The sequence below is a fragment of the Thalassophryne amazonica genome, chromosome 16 (genome assembly GCF_902500255.1).
Source record: "Thalassophryne amazonica chromosome 16, fThaAma1.1, whole genome shotgun sequence".
Taxonomy (NCBI): Eukaryota; Metazoa; Chordata; class Actinopteri; order Batrachoidiformes; family Batrachoididae; genus Thalassophryne; species Thalassophryne amazonica.
The window spans coordinates 54538138-54564991 of record NC_047118.1 but is presented as its reverse complement, the minus strand read 5'-3'; the positions used below and the strand labels follow the sequence as shown (position 1 = coordinate 54564991).

The following is a 26854-nucleotide window of genomic DNA, read 5'->3' as shown; positions in this document are numbered from 1 at the left end:
CCCCTACATACCTGGAGTTCACAATCATGAATCGTTGTTAGTTTTCAAAGAATTTTGAAATGAAGTTTGAAGAAAATTTCATGGTAGGGGTGGTGACCAAGTGGTTAGTGCACTTGGTTTTGGTGCGGTAGGCTCCTGGTTCAAATCACACCCCTGCCACATTTCTCCATGTAATGTGGAGTTGCGCCAGGAAGGACATCCGGTGTAAAACTTGTGCCAATTCAACAAGCAGATCCACCTCGGATTTGCTGTGGTGACCCCGAGTGCAAACAAGGGAGCAGCCAAAGGGACTTAATTTTTTCTTGTAATGTCTGTCCAAAAACAAAATATTCAGTCACACTCATATTTTTGTTTCCATAAAAACAAACAAACAAAAAAAAAAAGACAGGCATCACTGGATATCTTTTCTTCCTTGTCTAAATAACCCAAGACCTCACCTATGCAAGATTAGGGACTTACAGCTTCAACTCTTCCTGCAAGGAATTGCCCAAAAGCTGAATGCTATGTTTTTTTGTTTGTTTGTTTTGCTTTTACATAATGGTGCAGTAGTACCATAACAATAACTTGAGTTTTACAATCCTGGAAAGCTCTGACATGTCTGTGCTCCTGTGCTGCAGACAGAATGAAGGGAAGGGGAGAGTGTTCTGAGCTGAGACGTGTCTCTCACTGAGATGAGGAGGGTTTCAAGCAGCGTCTTCCACACTTAGCCATCAACTAAACAGGAGTTCTGTCACGGACATGTCCACTGAACACTGCAAAGTTGCTGTTTATTTATGTCGGCCGTTGAAGTGACTCCGTCATGATCTGAATCAAACATTTGAGAAAGCGGCCCATTAAATAACGCAAGGATTTTTTTTAACCGGGTACAGAAAGTCACAAATTATGTTTTGGATATGTGGAAATGCCTCCTTCCTGAAAACGGTTCATGTATTCAGAGTGGGTGTGCCATCGTACGTACATGCATACATACATGCATACACGGGCGGTGGCCAAGTGGTTAATGCGCTTGGTTTCAGTTCAGAAGGTTCCGGGTTCAAATCCCACCCCTACCACATTTCTCCATGTAATGTGGAGTTGCGTCAGGAAGGGCATCCGGTGTAAAACTTGTGCGAATTCAACATGCAGATCCACCTTGGATTTGCTGTGGCGACCCCAAGTGCAAACAAGGGAGCAGCCGACGGGACTTACTTACATACATATATATACACACACACACACACACACACACACACACCCTGGCAAAAATTATGGAATCACCGGCCTCGGAGGATGTTCATTCAGTTGTTTAATTTTGTAGAAAAAAGCAGATCACAGACATGACAAAACTAAAGTCATTTCAAATGGCAACTTTCTGGCTTTAAGAAACACTATAAGAAATCAAGAAAAAAAAACTGTGGCAGTCAGTAACAGTTACTTTTTTAGACCAAACAGAGGGAAAAAAATATGGAATCACTCAATTCTGAGGAAAAAATTATGGAATCATGAAAAACAAAAGAACGCTCCAACACATCACTAGTATTTTGTTGCACCACCTCTGGCTTTTATAACAGCTTGCAGTTTCTGAGGCATGGACTTAATGAGTGACAAACAGTACTCTTCATCAATCTGGCTCCAACTTTCTCTGATTGCTGTTGCCAGATCAGCTTTGCAGGTTGGAGCCTTGTCATGGACCATTTTCTTCAACTTCCACCAAAGATTTTCAATTGGATTAAAATCCGGACTATTTGCAGGCCATGACATTGAGCCTATGTGTCTTTTTGCAAGGAATGTTTTCACAGTTTTTGCTCTATGGCAAGATGCATTATCATCTTGAAAAATGATATCATCCCCAAACATCCTTTGAATTGATGGGATAAGAAAAGTGTCCAAAATATCAACGTAAACTTGTGCATTTATTGATGATGTAATGACAGCCATCTCCCCAGTGCCTTTACCTGACATGCAGCCCCATATCATCAATGACTGTGGAAATTTACATGTTCTCTTCAGGCAGTCATCTTTATAAATGTCATTGGAACGGCACCAAACAAAAGTTCCAGCATCATCACCTTGCCCAAAGCGGATTCGAGATTCATTACTGAATATGACTTTCATCCAGTCATCCACAGTCCACGATTGCTTTTCCTTAGCCCATTGTAACCTTGTTTTTTCTGTTTAGGTGTTAATGATGGCTTTCGTTTAGCTTTTCTGTATGTAAATCCCATTTCCTTTAGGCAGTTTCTTACAGTTCGGTCACAGACGTTGACTCCAGTTTCCTCCCATTCGTTCCACATTTGTTTTGTTGTGCATTTTCGATTTTTGAGACATATTGCTTTAAGTTTTCTGTCTTGACGCTTTGACGTCTTCCTTGGTCTACCAGTATGTTTGCCTTTAACAACCTTCCCATGTTGTTTGTATTTGGTCCAGAGTTTAGACACAGCTGACTGTGAACAACCAACATCTTTTGCAACATTGCGTGATGATTTACCCTCTTTTAAGCGTTTGATAATCCTCTCCTTTGTTTCAATTGACATCTCTCGTGTTGGAGCCATGATTCACGTCAGTCCACTTGGTGCAACAGCTCTCCAAGGTGTGATCACTCCTTTTTAGATGCAGACTAACGAGCAGATCTGATTTGATGCAGGTGTTAGTTTTGGGGATGAAAATTTACAGGGTGATTCCATAATTTATTCCTCAGAACTGAGTGAGTCCATATTTTTTTTCCCTCTGCTTGGTCTAAAAAAGTAACCGTTACTGACTGCCACAATTTTTTTTCTTGATTTCTTATAATGTTTCTTAAAGCCAGAAAGTTGCCATTTGAAATGACTTTAGTCTTGTGTCATGTCTGTGATCTGCTTTTTTTCTACAAAATTAAACAACTGAATGAACATCCTCCGAGGCCGGTGATTCCATAATTTTTGCCAGGGGTTTTATATATATATTTTTTCCCCTTCATTTTATTTTTTTTTCCATTTTTTAACCAATTTTTTAACCAGTTTTGCTAAGGGACTATATAACCCATTCAGAAACATTTCCATTATAACCAGGGTTTGCCTTTTAGAATAAATAGTTGTGTGCCTTAAGGGCACCAAAATCTGAAAAGTTTGGTGCCCCTCAGAAAAGTTCGGTACCAAACCTACCACTACGCAGCATAGCGGCAAAGCAACTAGGGGGGTCTGGGGCCATGCCCCCCACAAAATTTTGATATAAAAGGATGCAAATTGTGCATTCTGGTGATATCTGGGGCAAATTTGGGGTGAAATTATGGAAGAACAAAAAACGAAAGAGATCCGCACAGCCAGTTAGCTCCCAAACAAGCCTTTAATAACACACCAAAGGTGACGTTTCGGGCCTCGCTCTTCATCAGACAGGATGAAATTATGGAAGAGAATTTTTGTGTTTTTGGAGTAATATTTTCTGAAATTTCGAAATTTTCTAACCTTGTCAGAAGCTGAAATGACCCCATGCCAATATGCACAGGCAGATTGGCATGGGGTCATCTCAGCTGCCGATGTTTTATTAAACATCCAGCCCATTAACAATCATGGCTGTCATGAGTGTTGATTACACTTGTTGTGATTACAGAAAATCTATTAGCAGTCATCATGGTCATCTGCCATTCTCTGCAGCACTTCAAGGTGTTCTTCCTCAGAATCAGAATTAAGCTCAGAATCTAAAGCAGCTCTTCCCTCAAAAACTCTGTCATAATTGTGTTTATAAACCAGTCACCATTTGCTTTTATTATACATCTGTGTAGTTAATAAATAAAATAATCTTCACGGATGATTTGCTCGCGCGCACACGTAGAGAAATAGAAAAAAACTCTCCGCTGGCTGCTGTTCGCTCTTCCCTCAAAAACGCTCCATTTGATCTGTATATAATAAAACAAGGCATTACAAACAGAGGAGAAGAACATTTTTTGATGACGTTTTGTGTACGTGTCGGTCTCAGAAAGTCAAATTCTGCGCAAATTTTGTCCAAATTTGATAGATTTCTGTACAGTTATGAAATAAAAAAGGTGGATTCCAGTCGGGAATGCAAGTCTAAAGAGTTGTGTGCCTGCCCCCAAAGTAGGGTGCCACGGGTTCCCGGGTAACCGCTAAAATCGAACCCTGATTATAACGTTTACATCGTGATATACACCGTTACCATGAAGGGATTCAATATACCGTGATATGAATTTCAGGTCATATCGTCCAGCCCTATAGTCCAGTGTACATTTTCATCTGTCCACCATGCTTGTAATCTATTCTCCGATTGCAGTTTTATGGCCATGGCCATAATGTAAAACAGCTTCCTTTACTGGCATTAATTCCAAATTAAAAACCTGAAATTTTATTTTTTTTATGAATATTAATAAGACATCAAGACAGTTAACCATTGCAAATGGGCTGACAAACATTTTTCTTAAAACATGCTGACTACTAGCAAGGCAACTTGTCACCAAGCATCCTCTGCAAGAAGCAGCAGCAGCACCCCCACCCCAAACCCCTCACAGGTTAAGGCTGGGCATACACTGTATATTTTCCATCGCTGTACTTGGCTCCAGCTCAAACTGTGCAAAAAAACCGCAGGGGTTCAAAGTTCAGAGTGCACGATTCATGGTCTCACACTGTACGGCCCGATGCTCTGATGCAATCTAACTGCTCACATTGTACGTTCAAAAACCACACGCCAGAAGCTTTTTTTTCTTTAAAAAAAAATATTTCATGATCAGCGCACACAGTGAGTGGAATCAGGTGGGGGAGACTGAACATATATGCGCGCGCACATACAGCAACATGATCCATGAGAGGACAGTAAAAAAGAATACTAACATTCATAACAGGTGTTACTACTTACACTGTTGTATAAATAAACTATATTTCATACGGAATCATACAGCTGTGCAAGGTGCAGCAACTTACTCCATCTGTCGTAAATCCTGTTGTCTGCCATGTGTGTGCGTGCATATACGTTCAGTCTCCCCCACCTGATTTCACTCACTGTGTGCGCTGATAGGCATGAACTGTAATATGATATTAGGTTATTGCGAGGGAACGCAAAAAAACCCCAAACAAACAAACAAAAAACCAAAAACAAAAAACAAGACTTTACATGAGATCACTGTTTGCTCTCTCCGGTGTTTGCTCATGGACAGTGCACGAGGTAAGCGCGTAGACGCTTGTAACACTGCTTCAACAGCGCAGAACCCTCACGAGTCACGACGGCCGACCAAAATATCAAACAGGTTTGATTTTCATTCAACCATACGATTCCCAATCGGGAGGTGGTTGTGAGATGTTAAACGCAGCTCGTTACTCCATGTAGACTGCACGATGTAGGACGCATGATTAAGCTGAAACTCGGCGCAATCCAAAAAATTCTTGCACGAGTGAAAAATTGGCTGAAAAAGGGCCAAAACTCACATAGTGTAAGCCCGCCTTAAGTGACACCTAATTTTGTTGTGTACATACTTACTTAATGTGATCCTGACCCCAAGTTTTTGGCACATCAAAGCATTGCTGAGATATGACCTCACTACCTGTTTGGTGGCTTCACCAGAGATTTCAACTGGCTGTGATGGATGAAATCACACAAATTAACAGGAATATATAGATCAAATTTTGTGGCTTTACATGAAAAATCAAATTGTGCAAATTTTTGTAAAGACGGGACAAAATTTGTTTTTCTGCCCCCCCACCACAAAAAAAAAAAAAAAAAAAAAAAAAAAAAACTCTGAAAAAGGGGTAAAACAGAAAACGGAATTTATGGGGTCCATGACAAGTCAGTGTTTCCATTCCTTCAAATCCAAGGACCCAACAGCACCTGATGTTTGGAAATTTGGCATATGGTTCAGATGCATGTGTAAACACACCTCCACATTTGACCTGTTAGCGGTGTTAGAGCACACTTGAGGTGCAAAGATGAAACTTAGTAATAAAGAGAGACCCGATTGTCCTCAGTAAATGCTTAAAAAGAGAAGAAAAAGGCACTCACTTCTCTGCTGCAGGCCGTACTGACACTGTGCCCTGCAGAGTCTCCATCAGTTGAATTTTCTTCTTTTTTTTTTTCTTCTTCTTCTTCTTCTTCAACAAGTCTGTTTGATTTGACTCAGAGTCTCCCTCTGCTAGTGATACCTGAGACTGCACAGGACAAGGTGTCTTCATACTCTGAAAGTACAGGTTTGACTGTTGTGCATCTGGAGGAGATGCTAAACTCCAGATCCCACTCTGACACCACTCATCTTCCTGGACTGAAGCTTCCAAATGAGAGGAGATTCGCTCTCTTGCATTCGATGCATCCTCGCACTGCCTTTCCCTCTTCTTTTTCTTTCGCTTTTTCTCACTAGTTGATTCCACACACGAGTGCGTCAGTACAGCTGAGGGTGTGGAGTGCGCCATGTCGCCGTCTACCTCAGAATGCCGCCGCTTCTTTTTCTTCCTCTTCAATTGGTTGAGCTGTTCGGCTGGAAAGCTGCTGAGGTCTGGTTCTTGCACTATCAAGCTGAGGTCATTCAAGGATTTGGAGCTCTTTGGAGAAGGACTGTGAAGCCCATTGGATTTAAAGAGGAGATTCGTGGGAAGAAGGGACTTTTTCTGGGGGCTGTGCTGATTGAAGCGGGCAAAAGGCAATGACTGGCCTGTAGGTGAACGTAATGGAAAAGCTCTGGAAAAAGAACAGAGGAGCCATTTCAACAATGACGTTTACACACAAAATAAACTCTGCATTTCTGGTGAAATCTTTTGCATTTCTACCTGTTAGCGTACGTAGGAGAGGCAGCGGCAAAGGGGTTAAGTCGAGTGTGATGGGTGGGGTCGCCAGACAGTTGGTGTGGTGAAGGCGGTGCATCAATGTTGCTCAGATTCCGGCTGCGAGCCTGCAGTTATCGACATAAATAAAAACTTGGTGGTCTAAAGAAAATAGCCATGAATGTAACCAAAATTTAAAAAAAAGGGAAGAGAATCAAATAAGGAGGAGACATTTAAAGAATGTCAAAAAAAAAAAAAAGATGGATGAAAGAGAACAAAGAAGGGTACAGCACAGAAGAATTAGAAATGGTTAGGAAGAAAAAAAACAAAACACTACAGGAACACAAGACAACTATGCCATTATGCGGCTGGTTAGACAAACTGGAAAAATAACACTCAGAAAATAAATTACAAAAAAGTAGAGTTTATTGGCCTTAATGAAACAAAGTAACAATGGACAGATTTTAGACAGTAGTGGTGGGGAGGGAGTAACACATCGCGCTCTGCAAGAATCAAGCATCTTTGCCATGAGAAGGAATGAGGTTCACCTTCTTGGCTGACAAGGCCAGTTTCTTGGCCGGTGGAGGTGACATGGTGCTGGTGGATTCAGATGTGATGTTGTTGAGGGCTGGGGGTTTTATTTTAGCAGTCTTCTGCTCCTCTGTGCTCTGAACACACTCCACACTCTTAGCTGGAGATGCCAGGCTGCTCGAACCTTTTCTGAAGGCAGACTGAGTCTCTCCTGCTGGTGCACTCTTAGGACCCGTGGAATCCTGGTGATGCAAAGACCAGTTACACTACTAATCATCCATCCATCTACAGTAGCTGTTGTATGTCTGCTTAAAGAAAACCTAGACTGTTTGCATAATCTACAATAATAGCAGAGGTTATAGCTAAACAAGAGCAATAGTTTCCTTGAGTCAAGCTTGAGCAAAGTATAATCGACAGCAGCAAGTCTTGTCAAGTTCTTGCATACTACGTTTCAGAGAATCTACCCCAGTACAAAGTTAGATTCCAAATACAACTAATGTCAAACATGCTCCAAGGTTTATTGAGTTGACCTTGTGTACCAAGTTTCATCTTGATATATTAAGTCTTTTTCAAGATAACACACTCACAAGGTTTGCATGGTGTGGCACTCTAGTTGCCACAATTAGAATGAAACAGACAACACTGAAATTGTTAAGAGCACTTGGTCAGTCAACTTCATGTAAAAAGCTTCATCATATTCCATCAAGTCATTCTGGCAATATTTTAAGAATGATACAATACCATATAGGAAGCATGAGCAGGATTCAACCAAGGTCTACATAATGGCAGGCCAGCTCCTTATCCACTAGAAATCTCTACTCTACTGAAAGCATCTTATTCACCTAAAGGTAAGTCCCTTCAGTTCCTCCCTCGTTTAACTCTGGGTCACCACAGCAGATCAGAGGTGGATCTGGGGTGACACTTAACTGCTTGGCCAACACCCCTGCGCCAGATTTTTTTTTTTTTCCTGATCACCTGCTCCGCTGTAAACATTTTATTCAACACTAGAGGCAGTGCTATATGCAGTAACTAAGGCCGGGTTCACACGGCAGGATAATTAGGCCGATATCAGACCCGATCTTCCCCTTCCGACAATCTCAAGGACGCCCCGACAATCGTGATGACGCTAAAGATAATCTTATCAGATATTCCTCCAGCGTGTGGTGTGTTAAGAGCGCTCTGATCTGCTCGGAAGGATGTCAGGGGTGCTCTGATCGCAAATCGGGGGTATAGAACATGTTGGACTCTTTTGGCCTGATATCGCAGTGTGTGTTGTGTCCTCCGACCAAAAACGAGCACGCAGCCTGCTGAATGTGACGTGCAGCCAATCAGAAAGCGAGGTGATGGACATGGGGGGGGAATAATCAAAACAGCTGTTCTGACTTACCAGAAAGTCCAGTGGTCGCGCTGTCTCCACTCCTTTAAAGAACGCCTTTTCTTTTTGTAATGTTTTTTTGTCCCTCTGTTTTAAATAGTTCACAAAGTATCTCGGTTTGTTTACTCTGAAGTCATGTTTAATCTCAAGAGATTTCCTGTCTGACCTGAGAATGTTGGTGTGTGAAATCTGTTCGTGTGTGGTGTTGTTGTCCTTACTGTTTGGCTGAACACCACACTGTACGACCAAACCTGTTAGAGCTATGATTTTTTTATCTTCACGTGTGTGGTCTCTCAGGTTTTGGAAACCTAAAGATAATTTTAAAATCCTGTCATGTTAACCAGGCTTAAGAGCACAAAAGAGCCAAGAGAGTCTGGGGTTTTCAATCTTAGGATGGCATAGCATCTTGCATCCATGTGCTATAATTAATCTGCCTTTGATGTTTTATATAAATATTAAAATAATAAAATGTTAGAATGCTCTCAAGCCTGCAAATGAGCCTTGATGAGTAAAGTTACAAGTTTTCCAGTATAGGTTTTCTTTATACTTTTTAAACAGAGGCTGCATGTACATTATGGCCACCTACATGAATTCTAACTTTGATGTATTCACCATTAATAAGATTTCAAGTACATCCTTATAGGTCCTGAGGCTCACTGGGCGGGTGCTTCCCCCCCAAAAGATGTCAATCCTATGGAAAAGATTATGAAACATTTTCTTTCTTTCAAGATTTTACCGTTATCTATACTTTTCACTGAAGCATTACCTTTGACTCTGTGGTGTCAGCAGACGAAGAGTCAGACAAAGACTTGAATGAGGTAGACGATGCTATGCCTCTGCCCTCGCTGCCTTGCCGTTTATCCCCATCTGTCCTGTTTATGCAGTTATTGGAGGAAGTGCCACTGTGCGACTGCGCTTGGCCCTGGGGAGGAGGTTTCTTCAGCTTCTTGAAAGGTTCCTCAATAACCACAGGTCCATTTGTTAGCTTTGTTGGACCATTGGGCGAGGATGTCCAGCTGGACAGTCTTGGCTGAGATTGTGTATTCACACCATTGCGAGAAATGGACAGGCCCAAACCACCATCCATCGACTGGATCTTACGAAGTTGTGCAGGCGCTAGTTTCTGTGAAAAAAAAAATAGGTTATGCAAAGTAGCCATAAAACCTGATGGACCACTTTTACAATTTCATAAAATGAAGATTTTATGTTGCCAATATTAATGTAGCCATTATCTTTTCTTATACCTTGGTGACCTGTGGGGAGGACAGAGGCCCATTTAGGTTGTCCCTCTTTATTTGTTCAGAGGACATGCTGTTCTTCACAGGATGCAACGCTGCCTGCTTTGCATTTTGTCCATCTGCATTCTTCCTGGTTTCAGGGACCCTTTAATAAAGAATAATTCAGATTCATGAATAGAGCAGCAAAGTAAGCGCTCGTTTCACAGCCAGAAAGTCCATCGGCTGTCATCTCCCTGTAGATGTCTCAGAAGAGAATGTGAAGTCAAGCATATGCTGGATCATACCGGCTCTGCTGCATAAAGTCAGAGGGAATGGTAGAAAAGAAATGATTTCAGGTTAAAAATTGAAATTACAGCCCTTGGTATTTTAACGGTTGTCTGGGACAAATAGAAAATATGATCAGATGACACAGATCCTCTAGAACAGTGGTGTCCAAAGTATTTCAGAAAGGTCCAAGCGGGTGCAGGTGTTCTTTACAGCCACAGATTCCAGCAGGTAATTTCACTGATTAACATCAGTTTGAGCAGATGGGACAAGTTCATCAGCAAAATCATCTGCTGGAGTCAGTGGCTGCACAGAACACCTGCACCCTCTTGGCCCTTTCTGAAATACTTTGGACACCACTGTTCTATAACGTTACCTGAATCAGACAAGTCCAATTAACTGCCAAGTGTACATGTGTGATTTTGTGTTATGAAAGCGCCTTGGGGCAACTGTTTGTTGTGATTTGGCGCTATATAAAAAAAATTGATTGATTGATGACAATTTTAAAATGACGGCTGTGTTAATTTTGATGCAGTTGTGGTAAAAATCACTATGATTGGAAGATGTTTTAAAGAAAGAGACAAGTTAACGCTATAGGCCTGTTACAGCCTTGTGCTCCACACAAACAAGCTCAGGACTTCAGATCCAACCACCCACCAACCCACACACAGAAAACCTCTATTAACGGTCAGGGCACAGTGTCCGGCATCTCTTCCCTCAGCAGCTGTGAGCCATGTGAACCCCCAATCGTGCTCAAAGCATGTGTGTAGCCAAGCTGTCCAGAAAGCCCACCGTTCCGCACAACTTATTCCCGACCATGTGCTGATCAGGACTGCTGTACTGAATGAATTCTGATCCGTGTGTAAGAAAAACATATTTATCCAGATAAGGTTTTCAAATAAAATTATTCTTGTTACCTTCTCACCATACAATGTGGACATCCTCATCTTGTAAAAAAATAAATATAAATAAACAAAATGAACTCATGAGTTTTGCGCCTTTTCTCTCTCTTAGTTATCAAAAGCATTTTTTTTTTTAATTCACAGATATTGTTCATGTTGCAATTTAAATCAACAATTAAGGATTTTTAAATATTCTGTAAAACTTTGGACACCTTGCTCTCATTCAGGACCAGACAAAAGTTCCTTATTTTCATTACTGATTAAGTTATTATTAATGGGCATCTTATTATTTGGTACAATGTCTCAGAATAACTAAGTTGTACTAATATTATTTCATAGCCGGTAAGTCTAAGAAGGATGTAGGCAATATGACCTTATTTCTCCACTCAAATACTGAACACTGCTGAGTCAAGCTTTGCATAATAATTTGTCAAACTCCATTTTTCTATTGGTGAAATTGAATATTGAGTAATCTTAAGTACAATTTGGATACTTTTACTGCTGGACACATAATAGGCCTACAGGTAGGGACAGATGTATATTATTTAATGGACTGCAATGACGTGTAACTTTGCTAATAAAATTCAGGTCAGAGGATGGGGCCCTGGACCCCCCAAGCTAGGGGTTTATTTTTCTTCAGATTTCTCCATTGCTAAATCACATTCCTGATATATACATACAGAACTGTTGAAGAAGTGTGCATTAGATAGCATCCATCGGAAGCTTGCTGCAAAGATTTCATATTAACAAAAGCTACACAAGGAACAACGTTTATTGAGGTGCCATCTCCAAACCCACCAGCATGGGACAAGTTCCTGAAAATTATTACCGTGTATGCCTGGAAACATCTATAAGAAACAGGAAAATCCCATGTCCTACCTCAGATAGAACAGCACATACGCCTGCTGGTTCAAGACCACTTTGATGTTGCTAGAGTGCACCATTGAATCATTCATTTGGTACCACTGTCCGTTGCTTGCCTATTGACAAAAACAAAAGAAAGGTTAAGCATAAAAGAAACAAAGGCACCCAAATACCACCATTAATCTATCCTTTATGTAACTTGGAGACATTTAAGACCAAAAGTAGCATGGCTGTCATGCCAATTTTGGTCTTTTAATGATGCCTTTGAACTGTCCTTTGCCAGTCATTAATGACTTAAAAAAAAGAATTGGGTGCACATGTTTTAATTTATTTTGGATCTTCTCTAATCCACACAGAGTCAGAATTATAGACTTACATTTAAACATGCAGACATGTAAATCTTTTACCAAGTGGTGTTGAAGGTTCTACAATGTCTTAAAATGACAAGGCCAAGGCCAATTAAATCCTTATGAGTAATCTCTGTCAGCATAAACAGGATGTGGTTGACAGCACTCACTGGACTGACAATACTTGGAATAATGTGAATATTCAACTGTAGATTTACACAAGTTGGGAAGGTCTCTTAGAGCCATTTCTAAACAAATGCAGATTCCAAGACCATTAGTTCAAACATTTGTATGCAAGTACAAGTTAGCCTGATGTGTCACCACTCTGTCAAAGTCTGTAAGAAGATGCAATTTGTCACCCTCAGATGACAGGAAATTTATTAGGATGTCCAGGAACTGACAAGGTTCAGTCCTGCCATGAACTTGAAACAGCTGAAACAGCTGACTCCGCTGTGATACTACTATTGATAGAACTCACTGCTACATTCGACATGTGGATCACTGTATAGTACTGGATAAGCTTGAGAACCATTTTGGGATCGCTGGAAATGTCTTACAGTGGTCGTCAACCTATGTAACTAGCTGCTTTCATTGTATCCTTGACAATAATGTCACTTCAAATCTTGTGCCTATGAAATATGGGGTCCCACATGGGTCCATTTTAGGACCCCTGCTCTTCTCCCTCAGTATCCGTCCCTCCTTGGATAGATACTGCAACATTATGGGATTACCTTTCACAGTTACATTGGCGACAATCAGCTGTATTTGCCAATAATCTCACGCACAATAACACTTTAGAGGACTTCCTGGCTTCAGTGAAAAACTGCCTAGCAACTTCTTACTTTTAAATTCGGAGAAGAACAAGATGATGGTCAGTGGTACTAGAAGACAGACATCAGTTTGAAAAGCTAACGCTAACCTAGACTCATGTGTTACATGTCGCAGTCATAAAGTGAAAAATCTTGGGGTAATTTTCGACTACACACTTTCCACTGACTTGCACATTAGAGAACTCACTAGGACTGCTTTCTTCCACCTCCGTAATATTGTGAGGATTTGTCCTATCCTGTTCATGGATGATGCAGGCACTCTTTTCCATGTCTTTATCTCTTCTAGATTGGATTACTGCAATATCCTATTCTCTGTCTACAGATTTAGCAAATCTCAGCTCAACTGCTGCATAAATGGCTGACAAATGGCTATACATGTTATTTTCAAGATGGCCGCTATTGCTGCCATATATGAAATCAAATCAGAAAGCCTCCAACAAGCTTTGGTGTCCTCATGGGTAAGAGCATGCATAACAAGTTTCAGCTTAATAAATTCAGTGGTTACTGAGATGCGTAAAGTGACAAATGGTAAAGTGGGTGTGATCACAGTCCAATGGTCACATACCAAGGTCAAAATTAAAAATTTCACAAAGCCTGTCAGATATATTTATAGGCTTCCTGATTGCTACCAATGTACCAAATTTCAACTCAACTGTGTCATAAATGGCTGACAAATAGCTGACAAATTGGATCGGAACGCCTCAAACAAACATTGGTGTCCTCATGGGACACACCGAGTTTCAGTTTCATTGGTCCAGTGGCTTTGGAGAAAAAGTTTACACACGCCACCGCCAACAGACACACGACCCACGGCATAAGCTCACCTGGGCCAGCTAGAAATCCTTCATGGACTAGCACATCCTTATTTGGCCAACATAATTAAGTGTTGCGTACCAGCCAGGGCTCTGCCTACCCAGGACTTCTGTCCATCACAAATACGTCTGCAGGCCACAGAGCTTACTCTTGTTGCAAGCTAGTTCTGTGGAACAATCTGCCTGCTGAGACAACAAAATGGTCTGATTCTCTGGAGTCCTTCAAGTCCAGATTAAACACTCATCTGTTTTCCCTTTTGTATAGTTAACATACTCATGTTTATCAAACCATTTTATCCTCTACCTAACTGTGTGATTAACAATGGAACAGGTCTCAGACTCATTTAAATTTTTGGTTTGTTTAGTTACACAAAAGGCTAGCTCCCAGCAACCACTTTAGTAACCTCTCTGCTACTCTGTTGGTTTACCGTTTGGGACTGCTCTACGTGCGGTTAGTTCCAGCTAATCGATTACGCTCGTCCCTCTGTTTGAGGCGCTATGGCTACTGTTGGGGAAACAAAGCCCAACACTGCCTTCTGAAACAATGACTGACGGACAGGAAAAATTCAAGTTACTCAACCTACACACGCTCCAAAGAAATGGACGTTGACAGGGACTTTGTGTAACAACCTACAATTGCACTTTCCACTATGTACCTTATTGATAACTTCATTGAGTTTTGCATATTTGTAATTTTTATGTTGTATTTTATCTGATCCGGTTATGGTTACAGTGCATCCACAATTATTCATAGCGCTTCACTTTTTCCTAATTTTATGTTCATCTTATTCTAAAATGGAACAATTTCATTTTTCCCCATCAAAGTTCACACCCTCTGTTCAATACTTTGTTGATGCACCTGTGGCAGTAATTACAGCCACAAGACTTCTTGAATGATGCCACAAGCTTGGCGCACCTACCTTTGGGCAGTTGTGCACATTCCTCTTTGCAGCACCTCTCAAGCTCCATCAGGTTGGATGTGGAGCGTGCGCAGCCATTTTCAGATCTCTCCAGAGATACTAAAATCGGATTCAGTTCTGGGCTCTAGCTGGGCCACTCAAGGACATTCACAGAGTTGTCCTGAAGCCACTCCTTTGACATCTGGGCTGTGTGCTTAGGGTCACTGTCCTGCTGAAAGATGACCCGTTACCACAGTCTGAGGTCAAAAGTGCTCTGAAGCAGGTTTTCATCCAGAATGTTTCTGTACATTGCTGCATTCATCTTTCCCGCAATCTTGACGAGTTTCCCAGTTCCTGCCGCTGAAAAACATCCCCACAGCATGATGCTGCCACCACCATGCTTCACTGTAGGGATGGTGCCTGGTTTCCTCCAAACATGACACCTGGCATTCATGCCAAAGAGTTCAATCTTCATTTCATCAGACCAGAGAATTTTGTTTCTCATGGTCTGAGAGTCTTTCAGCTGCCTTTTGGCAAACTCCAGGTGGCCTGCCATGTACCTTTTACTAAGGAGTGGCTTCTGTCTGGCCACTCTACCATACAGGCCTGATTAGTGGATCACTGCAAAGATGGTTGTCCTTCTGGAAGGTTCTCCTCTCTCCAATGAGATCTGCTGGAGCTCTGGAAGAGTGACCATTGGGTTCTTCTTCACCTCCCTGACTAAGGACCTTCTCCCCTGATTGCTCAGTTTAGAGGGGCAGGCAGCTCAAGGAAGAGTCCTGGTGGATCCTATCTTCCATTTATGGGATGATGGAGGACACTGTGCTCATTCAGACCTTCAAAGCAGCAGAAATGTTTCTGTACACTTCCTTAGATTTGTGCCTACAGACAATTCCTTTGACTTTATGCTTTGTTTGTGCTCTGACATGCACTGTCAACTGTGGGACTGTGCAATGTAGAATAACCTAAGCAGTGGGTCGTGGGTCACCCCTTCGCATCTGGTCTGCTTGAGGTTTTCTCCACAAAAACACCAGAGGGAGTTTTACCTTACCACTATCGCCTATGTGCTTGGCTCAGGCGGGCCAGTAAAGTTAGACCTTACCCATGTGAAGCACCCCGTGGTGATGCATGGTGCAATTTGGCGCGATATAAGTTCAATGAATTGACTAGTTGTTGGACCTTTCCCCAACTCTTAACTTTTTACAACAGTCAAAACACCTTTTCTGCAGCACTGCAGCAACCCCCCTGCCTCCTTGCCTCATTCCCTATAGAGAGCCATTTTAAGCACCTTGTTTGTGATGGCATTTACTCAGTGCATCAGAACATTTTACCTTGACGTAGCAGTAGTAGTGCCCGGCGTGGCAACTGTAGCCAGAGTGCACAAGAACAGCGTAGAGGCCATACATAACAGGGTCACCTGAGCTCTGAGACATGTAAGGGCGAATGTTCAAAAATTCTGGGTATCCAACATCCTAGGGCAAAGACCAATATGAGACACTGATAAATTAATCAGCCATTTTTAATATCCATAGGTGGTGAGAATGTTCTCCCATTTCTAACCTTTGTAATTTTCCTCCACTGAAGTTGGCAAACCTCTTCAGTGAAAGGGTCAGTACATTCGATGTTCGATGGACTGTGAAGCGCTTGGTTGCCGGCACTTTCTTTTTGCACCTAGAAAACAGGGGGACGCAAAAGTATTATTCCAAAAGGATTAACAAAGTTTTGTGGATGCTACACGCTATGAGTGCAACTGGGAATAAAAAAAAAAAATTAAAAAAAAAATTGCGTACATCAGTGGTACTTACCTGGCACACATGTAGGCATTCTCTCCACTCAGTATGTCCGGTTTAACAAAAAGCTCCAGTGCACGAACAATGTTTGCCGCTTGCTGAAAAAGGACAATTGCTCACTGTTAAGCTCAAAGAAAACAAATTTTGACATACACAAGTGATCCTTAGAAATAACATGACATTCACATTTTGAAAAACATACCCGTATCTCAACAGCGATGTCAAGGTAAGGGTCGTAGGTGTCTGACACACTTTTGCAAACAGAGCATTTCACTGAAAAGAAAAAGGGGAGAGAAAAAAAAAAAAAAAATCCACCACTAATCAATTTCTGGCTTTTCAGCATCAGTCACACTTAAGGAAAATTTAACTTTGAACGGTAAATGGACTGCATTTATACAGCGCTTTTCCCATCTACATCAGAAGCTCAAAACACTTTACAGTTATGGCTCACATTCACACAGACACACTCATACACCGATGCCAGGGTGCTGGCAAGCAAGGTGCTCACTACACACCGGGAGCAACTCTGGGATGAAGGACCTTGCCCAAGGGCCCTTAAATCCCCTTTGCAAAAGGGACAGGGTCTGTCCAGCGGTTCTTGTGCAGTCATGAAACTGTATTGAACGGCGCATGATGTCAAAAAGGTGCTCCGCTGCCGCCAGGATTTGGCAAGATCCTCTCGATATCATGGGTGCTGGTGAGAATTTTTTTTTTTTTTTTTTTGACTGAACATTTTTTGGCTGTGGACAGTTTGTGAAGCGAAGCTGCACAATACGAGCGCACAGGCATGAAGTGTACTAGGGGGGTCTGGGGGCATGCCTCCCGCCGGGGGAAAAAAAAAAAAAAAAAAAAAGGTGCATTTTGGTGCATTCTGGGGAATTATGGACACACAATTCTTAATTAGAAAAATCACTTTTTCCTCAGTGATTTTTCTAAATAAAAAAGTGCATCTCTGACTGCAAAAAAAGTTGTACACTGTGATACCAATTTTTCCACTGGCACTATAACCCAATATACAATACCAAAATAAGACATCCAAATAAATCTGCTTAGAAAAGTTTATGTAAAAAAGTTTATGTGTAAGTTTATGTAATAATGAACCCTCAGATCAACCATCATTCTCATCAAAATATGAGATCAAGGAAAAGTTAACTATATGTACATATTTTCCTTTTTCTGCCAATGATGCATTCTTGGAATACTAGTAACTTCTGTTAGCATTGTTCCAGATGATTCCGTTTCTTTTGATTTTTAATGTCTAATGAATTTAAATTTAAATAAATTAGCAACATGAATACTACAAGATTAAATCGACAGTCATTAAAACTTATGGTCATCTGACTTCAGTTCTCTTTGATATCATATTCAATGTTTGTTCACAGTTTTCAGAGTTTTTCATTTATCTGAGCCTTTAAACCACTTGTCAAGTGTTTGATTTGATGGGGAAGGGGCTGCAAATTTTGTCTGTTGGATTAGCAGCAGAACATAAAAGAACCTTCTTCAAAAATAAAGAGTAAATTCTGTGTTCCTCTCTACTATGAAGCTTGGAAATGTAATGCAACAAACAAACCTCGCCCTGTGCAGTGCAAATCTTAAAAATTCAATGTGGTTAAGCCTGATGTCTTTTACCATAACAAAATTAAGTGAGAAAAAAAAATGCTGTCCATGCTTTAGACAACTTAATTTGTTTTGCTCTTTTTTGCAAATGATTTTAGAAAATTTCACCTCATAAATCGACATACATATATTGTCAAATGCTGTAAGGATTTATTGACCATTACCTTTATCTTACAAGCAGGTTCACTGACGGTCAGTCAGCTCCTTCTATTTAATTCACCTCACACTTAAAGATAAATACCATTAGTACCACATTAGCCAGCATTTTACACACAGGATCAAGACTGCAAACATTAACATCAAATGTAAAACGTGAACTAAAGTTTAGCCTCATTTACAGGCCTGTGAAATGAAAATTGTGAAATCTGAGGAAGATTTGCAGGGGGTCTGGGGGACATAGGCCCCAGGAGCCGGGGTCCCAGAAACCAAATTAATTAAATTTTTTTTATCCAATGATACATTTTCAGCATCTCCTAAAAAAAAAAAAAAAAAAAAAATTAGTACATATTTAAATGGCCCTGTATTCAACCTTTCATTTGAACAGTTAATGATCATGTTGAAATAACAGAATATGATGTGGAAGTAGGATCTGGAATGATTTTCCTTTTAATTGTAAACCAAATTATCAAGGGCACAATTTAGAACTAGAAATTGGGGGGGGCAAAGCACGAGGCCCATAGGGCCGAACGGTTTCTAGATAAGCTCAGATGCATTCTGAGCATCCAGAACAGTAATTTTAATGTTTTGAGAAGACCATAAAGTGGACACCATTCGACTTATGCAATTTGAAACTGTGGATATAAGTACTTTATTCTGAGAATAGCCAGTATTGATTTTATTAACATCCTGGTGTAAATAAGGCATCACTACGTGTAGAACTCAAAAATGATAGGTTGAGTTCTCATAAAAAAAAAACAACTGCAATGTGGTAAAATGTATTCATAAATATGAAAGAACAGGCTCTTAATAATTATTAACTATTACACACTGTATTTTTTTCTCAAGATTTGTTTTCGCGTAAGTTTGAAAAAACATAAGTTTAGGATAAATTACTTATTAATTGAATTTTCGAAGTGGCACTAATGACAACACTCTTACTGAACATAATTTCGCTTGCACAGACTGATTTTGGAGATCAAGCAATAATTGCAGATGGGCTTTCTGAGGTCCCAGATAGCTTTTCTGATTTCCTTTTCTAACTTTCAGAATTTAGTAAATTAGCATATGGTCCATTGATACTTATGTGTAAACACTAGTCCCTAGAGGCAACTATTTTTGGTTTCAAATCTGGGCAAATGCAGTCCCAGAAAATTCCAAATGTGACAACAAGAAACAGGTGTTGGAAACAAGTCAATGCTGCTAAAAATACAAACTTGCAGAAACAAAGATACTATTCTGACATGGTTTTGCAAATAAGACTGGCATAGCATGTTTCAAGTACACACATGTGTGTGTGTGTGGGTGGGTGGGGGGGGGGGGGGGTGAAGACATACCATATTCTGTCTCCCCTGGTTGAAAAGGAGGGGGGGGATATGTCCCCCCATATCACCCACCAAATTGCACCCATGCAAATTATGCATTAACTCAGAACAATTAAACTACATGAAATTCAGGAAAACTGAAAACACTTAACGCATTTCAAAAACCACAGCTAAAGCTCGAAGAATATTTTGAAAATCATGGTAAAATATCAATAACATACCTTATAATAAAAAAGCCACATATTCTTGTGTAAATTCCTGTAAATCCACTCAAAGCCAGTGTCTTTTTCCCATGAAAATTCTACATTAATAGAAACTCATTTACATTCTTGTGTAAATTCATGTAAATACCTGAAAGCCACAGTCTTTGTTTCCAATGAAAGAAAGTTAAGATTAATGAAAAAAAAGTCACAATTTTTTCTAAATCCTGTTTGAACAGCACGTTTATGTTCCAGAGAGAGAAAAATTCTTACTGTGTTTCCTGATGGCACAGTTCAGTTTTCCCGTTTCTTTTATCTTTCAGGTGTGTTGATGAAGCCACGGATTCTTGTCCTTATCAGACTTTTTCAAACCGTCTTTCTTGCCATCTTCCCTCTCTCTGATATCGGCCCGTGACACAGACATGCTGCACAATTCTTCTTTTAAAAACTTGAGCTCTAAAATTTTGCGATGACCACGTGCTACGTTTAGCTTTAGCATCTTGCAGGAGCCACAAAGTGTCACTGCAGCAACCAACCAGTCCCGCTTTACGACAACTGTCACAACAGCCAGGCTTTGAGAGGGATTTTTCTCCTCAAATCTCGAATCCGAGGACACCGATTTGTATCTGTAACACACACATCAGTGTCTGCAGACCGCGGCGGACTGATAAAACTTGCACGATGTTGTTAAAAAAAGAATACTTTGCAAAAGACATTTTTAAAAACTCAGTGACGATCACAGAATAAAACACTAACACCCCCCTCCCCCTATCCCGCTTACCGACGCAGTTCAACAGCTGCACCATCTGCTCTCGCTTTAAGTGTCAATTTTCCTTTTTAAAGAACGTTTCGATCAAAGACAAACATGGTGGTTCGTTTGAACAGAACCCAGCAGCATCCTGAGCCCTGCAGTAGCATCAGTCGGACTCCACAGTGACTGAAGCCGCAGCTACTGAAACCAGCCAGTGCCAGACACGGAACGCCCCCCTCGCGCGCAGGTATCATACCCGTGCAGCTGCGTGTTGTAAAGTAAGTAAAGCATTAAAATATTTTTTTTTTGAGAACTTCTGATGGAAATGACGGAAAGTGAATTTTGATTTTGACGGATTTCCGTCATTTGACGGAAAACTAGCATCCCTGTGATATCCACGCACAAACCAACATGATAGCAATAGTCGCTGTGAAGTATGAAGCTGCACCCGATTTCCGCAGAAAAGCTGCCAAGCCCAAAAAACATACAAACACCATACAGGCCACACAAAAACAACTCACAGAGAGCATCTCAAGACTGCTGGATGGATGCGCAAACACCGTGACGAAAACAGCAGATCGTCCACTGTAAGGTGACTGGAGTGATATTATTAATGAGTTTGGGCATGAACTTAAGAAAAAAGTACAATTATTTCAACATCACAGCCAACAGGTGCGCAATGATTGGGGCTGTATGCCATAATTTTTATGACTAAAGTTCATTTTGCGCTGTTATAAAGCACACAATGAGTTCCTTGTCAGCTGATGTTCCTGGAGTTCATCACAAACTTTTGTGCGTGTTCAAATCTGAATAGATTGATAGGTGGAGATATTTGTTTTATACTTTTCAGGCAGCTGATTTTCCGGTGCAGCTGGGTTTTGAACAGAGGATCCTCTGGTCTTAAGTCCAACACTTAACCACTAGACTGTCACCGCCACACTTTAAAGAAAATTTCCTCAACATCAAAAAGAAATGTAACTTAAATAGAAAATTACTATTCTCCTTTTTCAAATGTCCTTACCTCTTGACCTGAGGTAACCTCCAAAGATCTGATGGACCAGCGTGGTGGCCTGAGTCTGCCTGTCGAGCCTACACAGAGAAAGAAAGAAAGAAAGAAAAAAAAAAAAAAAAAAAAAAAACCTTAGATGGTCACTGTAAGAAGAACCAAACAGTAAGGACTCTAACAGTTTGAAAAACAAGAGCATAAGCTTACTTAGGGTAGCCATTCAGGCAGGCTTTCTGCATGGCATCAATCGTGTATCGCAAAAACTCATGAGCGTCCTCCTGGCTCCCAAAGCGAAAATGTCTGGCAATTTCTTAAAAAAACAACAGATAACAACAACAAAACCCAACATGTTAAGTTTGTGCAGTTCAAATATTCCAGTAAGGAACATGCCAGTAATTAAATAAGTCCATGAGATTCACTCATTTTTTTGTCACAATGAGTTTCAGTTCATTACATCATATGAATAAGACTAATAATTGCTATATAAAATAACAAACTTGTCATTTTTCAGTATATAAGACACAGGGGCTTCCAAACAAGTAAAAGAAAACATGACATACTTTATATATGGCCTCTATTGGTGGTTGGCTCTCACTGCAGTATCACTTCCTGTTCCTGAGCACAGCGGTGTTTTGCTGTATCTGTTAGCTGTTTAATTTGCACAGTTAGATTGATCTAGTTAACTAGATAACGATTTATTTCACAGTGTAATCATCACGTGCCTTAACTAAAGCACTCCCTCTGCTGAATCACCTCTAAATTATTTACACATTATTCACTTTGTGTGTTTTTAGGAATCCGCTAGCTTAGCGCAGCTACTAGCTCTTAGCCGGTTTAGCATGGCAGCTTCTCCTGTCTCTCCCGCACTTCTCTGCTCTGGGTTTGAAACGTTTAGTTATTCCTCGGCCTCCTTTAGCAGTAATGGTACTTGTAATAAGTGTAGCTTATTCGTAGCTTTGGAGGCCAAGCTGGGCGAATTGGAGACTCGGCTCCGCACCTTGGAAAATCCTACAGCTAGCCAGGCCCCTGTAGTCGGTGCGGACCAAGGTAGCTTAGCCGCCATTAGTTCCCCTCCAGCAGATCCCGAGCAGCCGGGAAAGCAGGCCAACTGGGTGACTGTGAGGAGGAAGCGTAGTCCTAAACAGACGCCCCGTGTACACCGCCAACCCGTTCACATCTCTAACCGTTTTTCCCCACTCAACGACACACCCGCCGAGGAACAAACTCTGGTTATTGGCGACTCTGTTTTGAGAAATGTGAAGTTAGCGACACCAGCAACCATAGTCAATTGTCTTCCGGGGGCCAGAGGAGGCGACATCGAAGGAAATTTGAAACTGCTGGCTAAGGCTAAGCGTAAATTTGGTAAGATTGTAATTCACGTCGGCAGTAATGACACCCGGTTACGCCAATCGGAGGTCACTAAAATTAACACTGAATCGGTGTGTAACTTTGCAAAAACAATGTCGGACTCTGTAGTTTTCTCTGGCCCCCTCCCCAATCGGACCAGGATTGACACGTTTAGCAGCATGTTCTCCTTGAATTGCTGGCTGTCTGAGTGGTGTCCAAAAAATGAGGTGGGCTTCATAGATAATTGGCAAAGCTTCTGGGGAAAACCTGGTCTTGTTAGGAGAGATGGCATCCAACCTACTTTGGATGGAGCAGCTCTCATTTCTAGAAATCTGGCCAATTTTATTAAATCCTCCAAACTGTGACTACCCAGGGTTGGGACCAGGAAGAAGAGTTGTAGTCTTACACACCTCTCTGCAGCTTCTCTCCTCCTGCCATCCCCCCAATACCCCATCCCCGTAGAGACGGTGCCTGCTCCCAGACCACCAATAACCAGCAAAAATCTATTTAAACATAAAAATTCAAAAAGAAAAAAATATAGCACCTTCAACTGCACCACAGACTAAAACAGTTAAATGTGGTCTATTAAACATTAGGTCTCTCTCTTCTAAGTCCCTGTTAGTAAATGATATAATAATTGATCAACATATTTATTTATTCTGCCTTACAGAAACCTGGTTACAGCAGGATGAATATGTTAGTTTAAATGAGTCAACACCCCCAAGTCACACTAACTGCCAGAACGCTCGTAGCATGGGCCGAGGCGGAGGATTAGCAGCAATCTTCCACTCCAGCTTATTAATTAATCAAAAACCCAGACAGCGCTTTAATTCATTTGAAAGCTTGACTCTTAGTCTTGTCCATCCAAATTGGAAGTCCAAAAACCAGTTTTATTTGTTGTTATCTATCGTCCACCTGGTCGTTACTGTGAGTTTCTCTGTGAATTTTCGGACCTTTTGTCTGACTTAGTGCTTAGCTCAGATAATTATAGTGGGCGATTTTAACATCCACACAGATGCTGAGAATGACAGCCTCAACACTGCATTTAATCTATTGTTAGACTCGATTGGCTTTGCTCAAAATGTAAATGAGTCCACCCACCACTTTAATCATACCTTAGATCTTGTTCTGACTTATGGTATGGAAATTGAAGACTTAACAGTATTCCCTGAAAACCCCCTTCTGTCTGATCATTTCTTAACATTTACATTTACTCTGATGGACTACCCAGCAGTGGGGAATAAGTTTCATTACAGTACACAAAGGCTATACCAGCACCGCAGAGAGGGCGCCAGTGGACCTCAGTCTGCAGTTCATCTCCACCTTAAAGACACTAACCACACGTTTGAGGACAAGGAAGTTAAAATATTAGCCAGAGAGAAGAAATGGTTTGAGAGCGGGGTCAAGGAGGCATTCTTTGTGAAACGTCTGAAACCCAGCCTTAACCAGGGAGGGGGTCTGAGACACGCTTTATCCCCTGTTTACAATGGGGTACTCAGGTCAAAGCAGTTTCAGTCTTTTGTTCATGGTAATGAGTCATTCACGTCATCAGCAGAGTAGTCAAGGGAGCCATCAGGAGAGGGACAGCTGCCCTGTCATTAGGAGGGTGCTAACTAGAGCACAATAGGTGCTAATCAGAGCTATTGTTTAGTCACCAGCCTATAGCAGTCTGCCTCTCGGTAGGAGGGGTCTGGTTAGGTTCAAAACTCCAGCTTTTGTGACTTCTTGATTATTCTTTCAGTGATGCCGGTATTTGGTTAGACTCTTTCCCTCCGATTGTTCTGAGTTATTTTCATTAGTTACTTCCTCCAAACCATCAACATGTCTATTAGACCCCATTCCTACCAGGCTGCTCAAGGAAGCCCTACCATTAATTAATGCTTCGATCTTAAATATGATCAATCTATCTTTATTAGTTGGCTATGTACCACAGGCTTTTAAGGTGGCAGTAATTAAACCATTACTTAAAAAGCCATCACTTGACCCAGCTATCTTAGGCCAATCTCCAACCTTCCTTTTCTCTCAAAAATTCTTGAAAGGGTAGTTGTAAAACAGCTAACTGATCATCTGCAGAGGAATGGTCTATTTGAAGAGTTTCAGTCAGGTTTTAGAATTCATCATAGTACAGAAACAGCATTAGTGAAGGTTACAAATTATCTTCTTTTGGCCTCAGACAGTGGACTCATCTCTGTGCTTGTCCTGTTAGACCTCAGTGCTGCTTTTGATACTGTTGACCATAAAATTTTATTACAGAGATTAGAGCATGCCATAGGTATTAAAGGAACTGCGCTGCGGTGGTTTGAATCATATTTATCTAATAGATTACAATTTGTTCATGTAAATGGGGAATCTTCTTCACAGACTAAGGTTAATTATAGAGTTCCACAAGGTTCTGTGGTAGGACCAATTTTATTCACTTTATACATGCTTCCCTTAGGCAGTATTATTAGACGGTATTGCTTAAATTTTCATTGTTACGCAGATGATACCCAGCTTTATCTATCCATGAAGCCAGAGGACACACACCAATTAGCTAAACTGCAGGATTGTTTTACAGACATAAAGACATGGATGACCTCTAATTTCCTGCTTTTAAACTCAGATAAAACTGAAGTTATTGTACTTGGCCCCACAAATCTTAGAAACATGGTGTCTAACCAGATCCTTACTCTGGATGGCATTACCCTGACCTCTAGTAATACTGTGAGAAATCTTGGAGTCATTTTTGATCAGGATATGTCCTTCAATGTGCATATTAAGCAAATGTAGGACTACTTTTTGCATTTGCGCAATATCTCTAAAATTAGAAAGGTCTTGTCTCAGAGTGATGCTGAAAAACTAATTGATGCATTTATTTCCTCTAGGCTGGACTATTGTAATTCATTATTATCAGGTTGTCCTAAAAGTTCCCTGAAAAGCCTTCAGTTAATTCAAAATGCTGCAGCTAGAGTACTGACGGGGACTCGAAGGAGAGCGCATATTTCACCCATATTGGCCTCTCTTTATTGGCTTCCTGTTAATTCTAGAATAGAATTTAAAATTCTTCTTCTTACTTATAAGGTTTTGAATAATCAGGTCCCATCTTATCTTAGGGACCTCATAGTACCATATCACCCCAATAGAGCGCTTCGCTCTCAGACTGCAGGCTTACTTGTAGTTCCTAGGGTTTGTAAGAGTAGAATGGGAGGCAGAGCCTTCAGCTTTCAGGCTCCTCTCCTGTGGAACCAGCTCCCAATTCAGATCAGGGAGACAGACACCCTCTCTACTTTTAAGATTAGGCTTAAAACTTTCCTTTTTGCTAAAGCTTATAGTTAGGGCTGGATCAGGTGACCCTGAACCATCCCTTAGTTATGCTGCTATAGACGTAGACTGCTGGGGGGGTTCCCATGATGCACTGAGTGTTTCTTTCTTTTTTGCTCTGTATGCACCACTCTGCATTTAATCATTAGTGATTGATCTCTGCTCCCCTCCACAGCATGTCTTTTTCCTGGTTCTCTCCCTCAGCCCCAACCAGTCCCAGCAGAAGACTGCCCCTCCCTGAGCCTGGTTCTGCTGGAGGTTTCTTCCTGTTAAAAGGGAGTTTTTCCTTCCCACTGTCGCCAAGTGCTTGCTCACAGGGGGTCGTTTTGACCGTTGGGGTTTTTCCGTAATTATTGTATGGCTTTGCCTTACAATATAAAGCGGCTTGGGGCAACTGTTTGTTGTGATTTGGCGCTATATAAATAAAATTGATTTGATATATTAATAATCTTCATGTAAAGCAACAGCAATTACTCTGTTCAACAGGTTTGTGAAATGAAAACTGTGAAATCTGAGGAAAATTTGCAGGGGGTCTGGGGGGCACAGGCCCCCAGGAGCCGGGGTCTCTGGCCCCGTGGGATCCCAGAAAC

General features: G+C 41.1%; 1 protein-coding gene across 1 annotated transcript in view; it reads right to left on the bottom strand.

Annotated features, from left to right (window-relative positions):
• Positions 1-26854, bottom strand: part of usp36 (ubiquitin specific peptidase 36) — a 50479-nt gene that overhangs the window by 6447 nt on the left and 17178 nt on the right. The window contains exons 5-16 of the mRNA XM_034190036.1: positions 21825-21927; positions 21633-21700; positions 16765-16835; positions 16578-16660; positions 16334-16443; positions 16104-16246; positions 11900-12000; positions 9861-9999; positions 9383-9739; positions 7259-7483; positions 6717-6838; positions 5959-6627 (exon numbers count right to left, since the gene is read on the bottom strand). Of these exons, the coding sequence (XP_034045927.1) occupies positions 5959-6627; positions 6717-6838; positions 7259-7483; positions 9383-9739; positions 9861-9999; positions 11900-12000; positions 16104-16246; positions 16334-16443; positions 16578-16660; positions 16765-16835; positions 21633-21700; positions 21825-21927 (2191 nt within the window). The remainder of the gene's footprint in view (positions 1-5958; positions 6628-6716; positions 6839-7258; positions 7484-9382; positions 9740-9860; positions 10000-11899; positions 12001-16103; positions 16247-16333; positions 16444-16577; positions 16661-16764; positions 16836-21632; positions 21701-21824; positions 21928-26854) is intronic.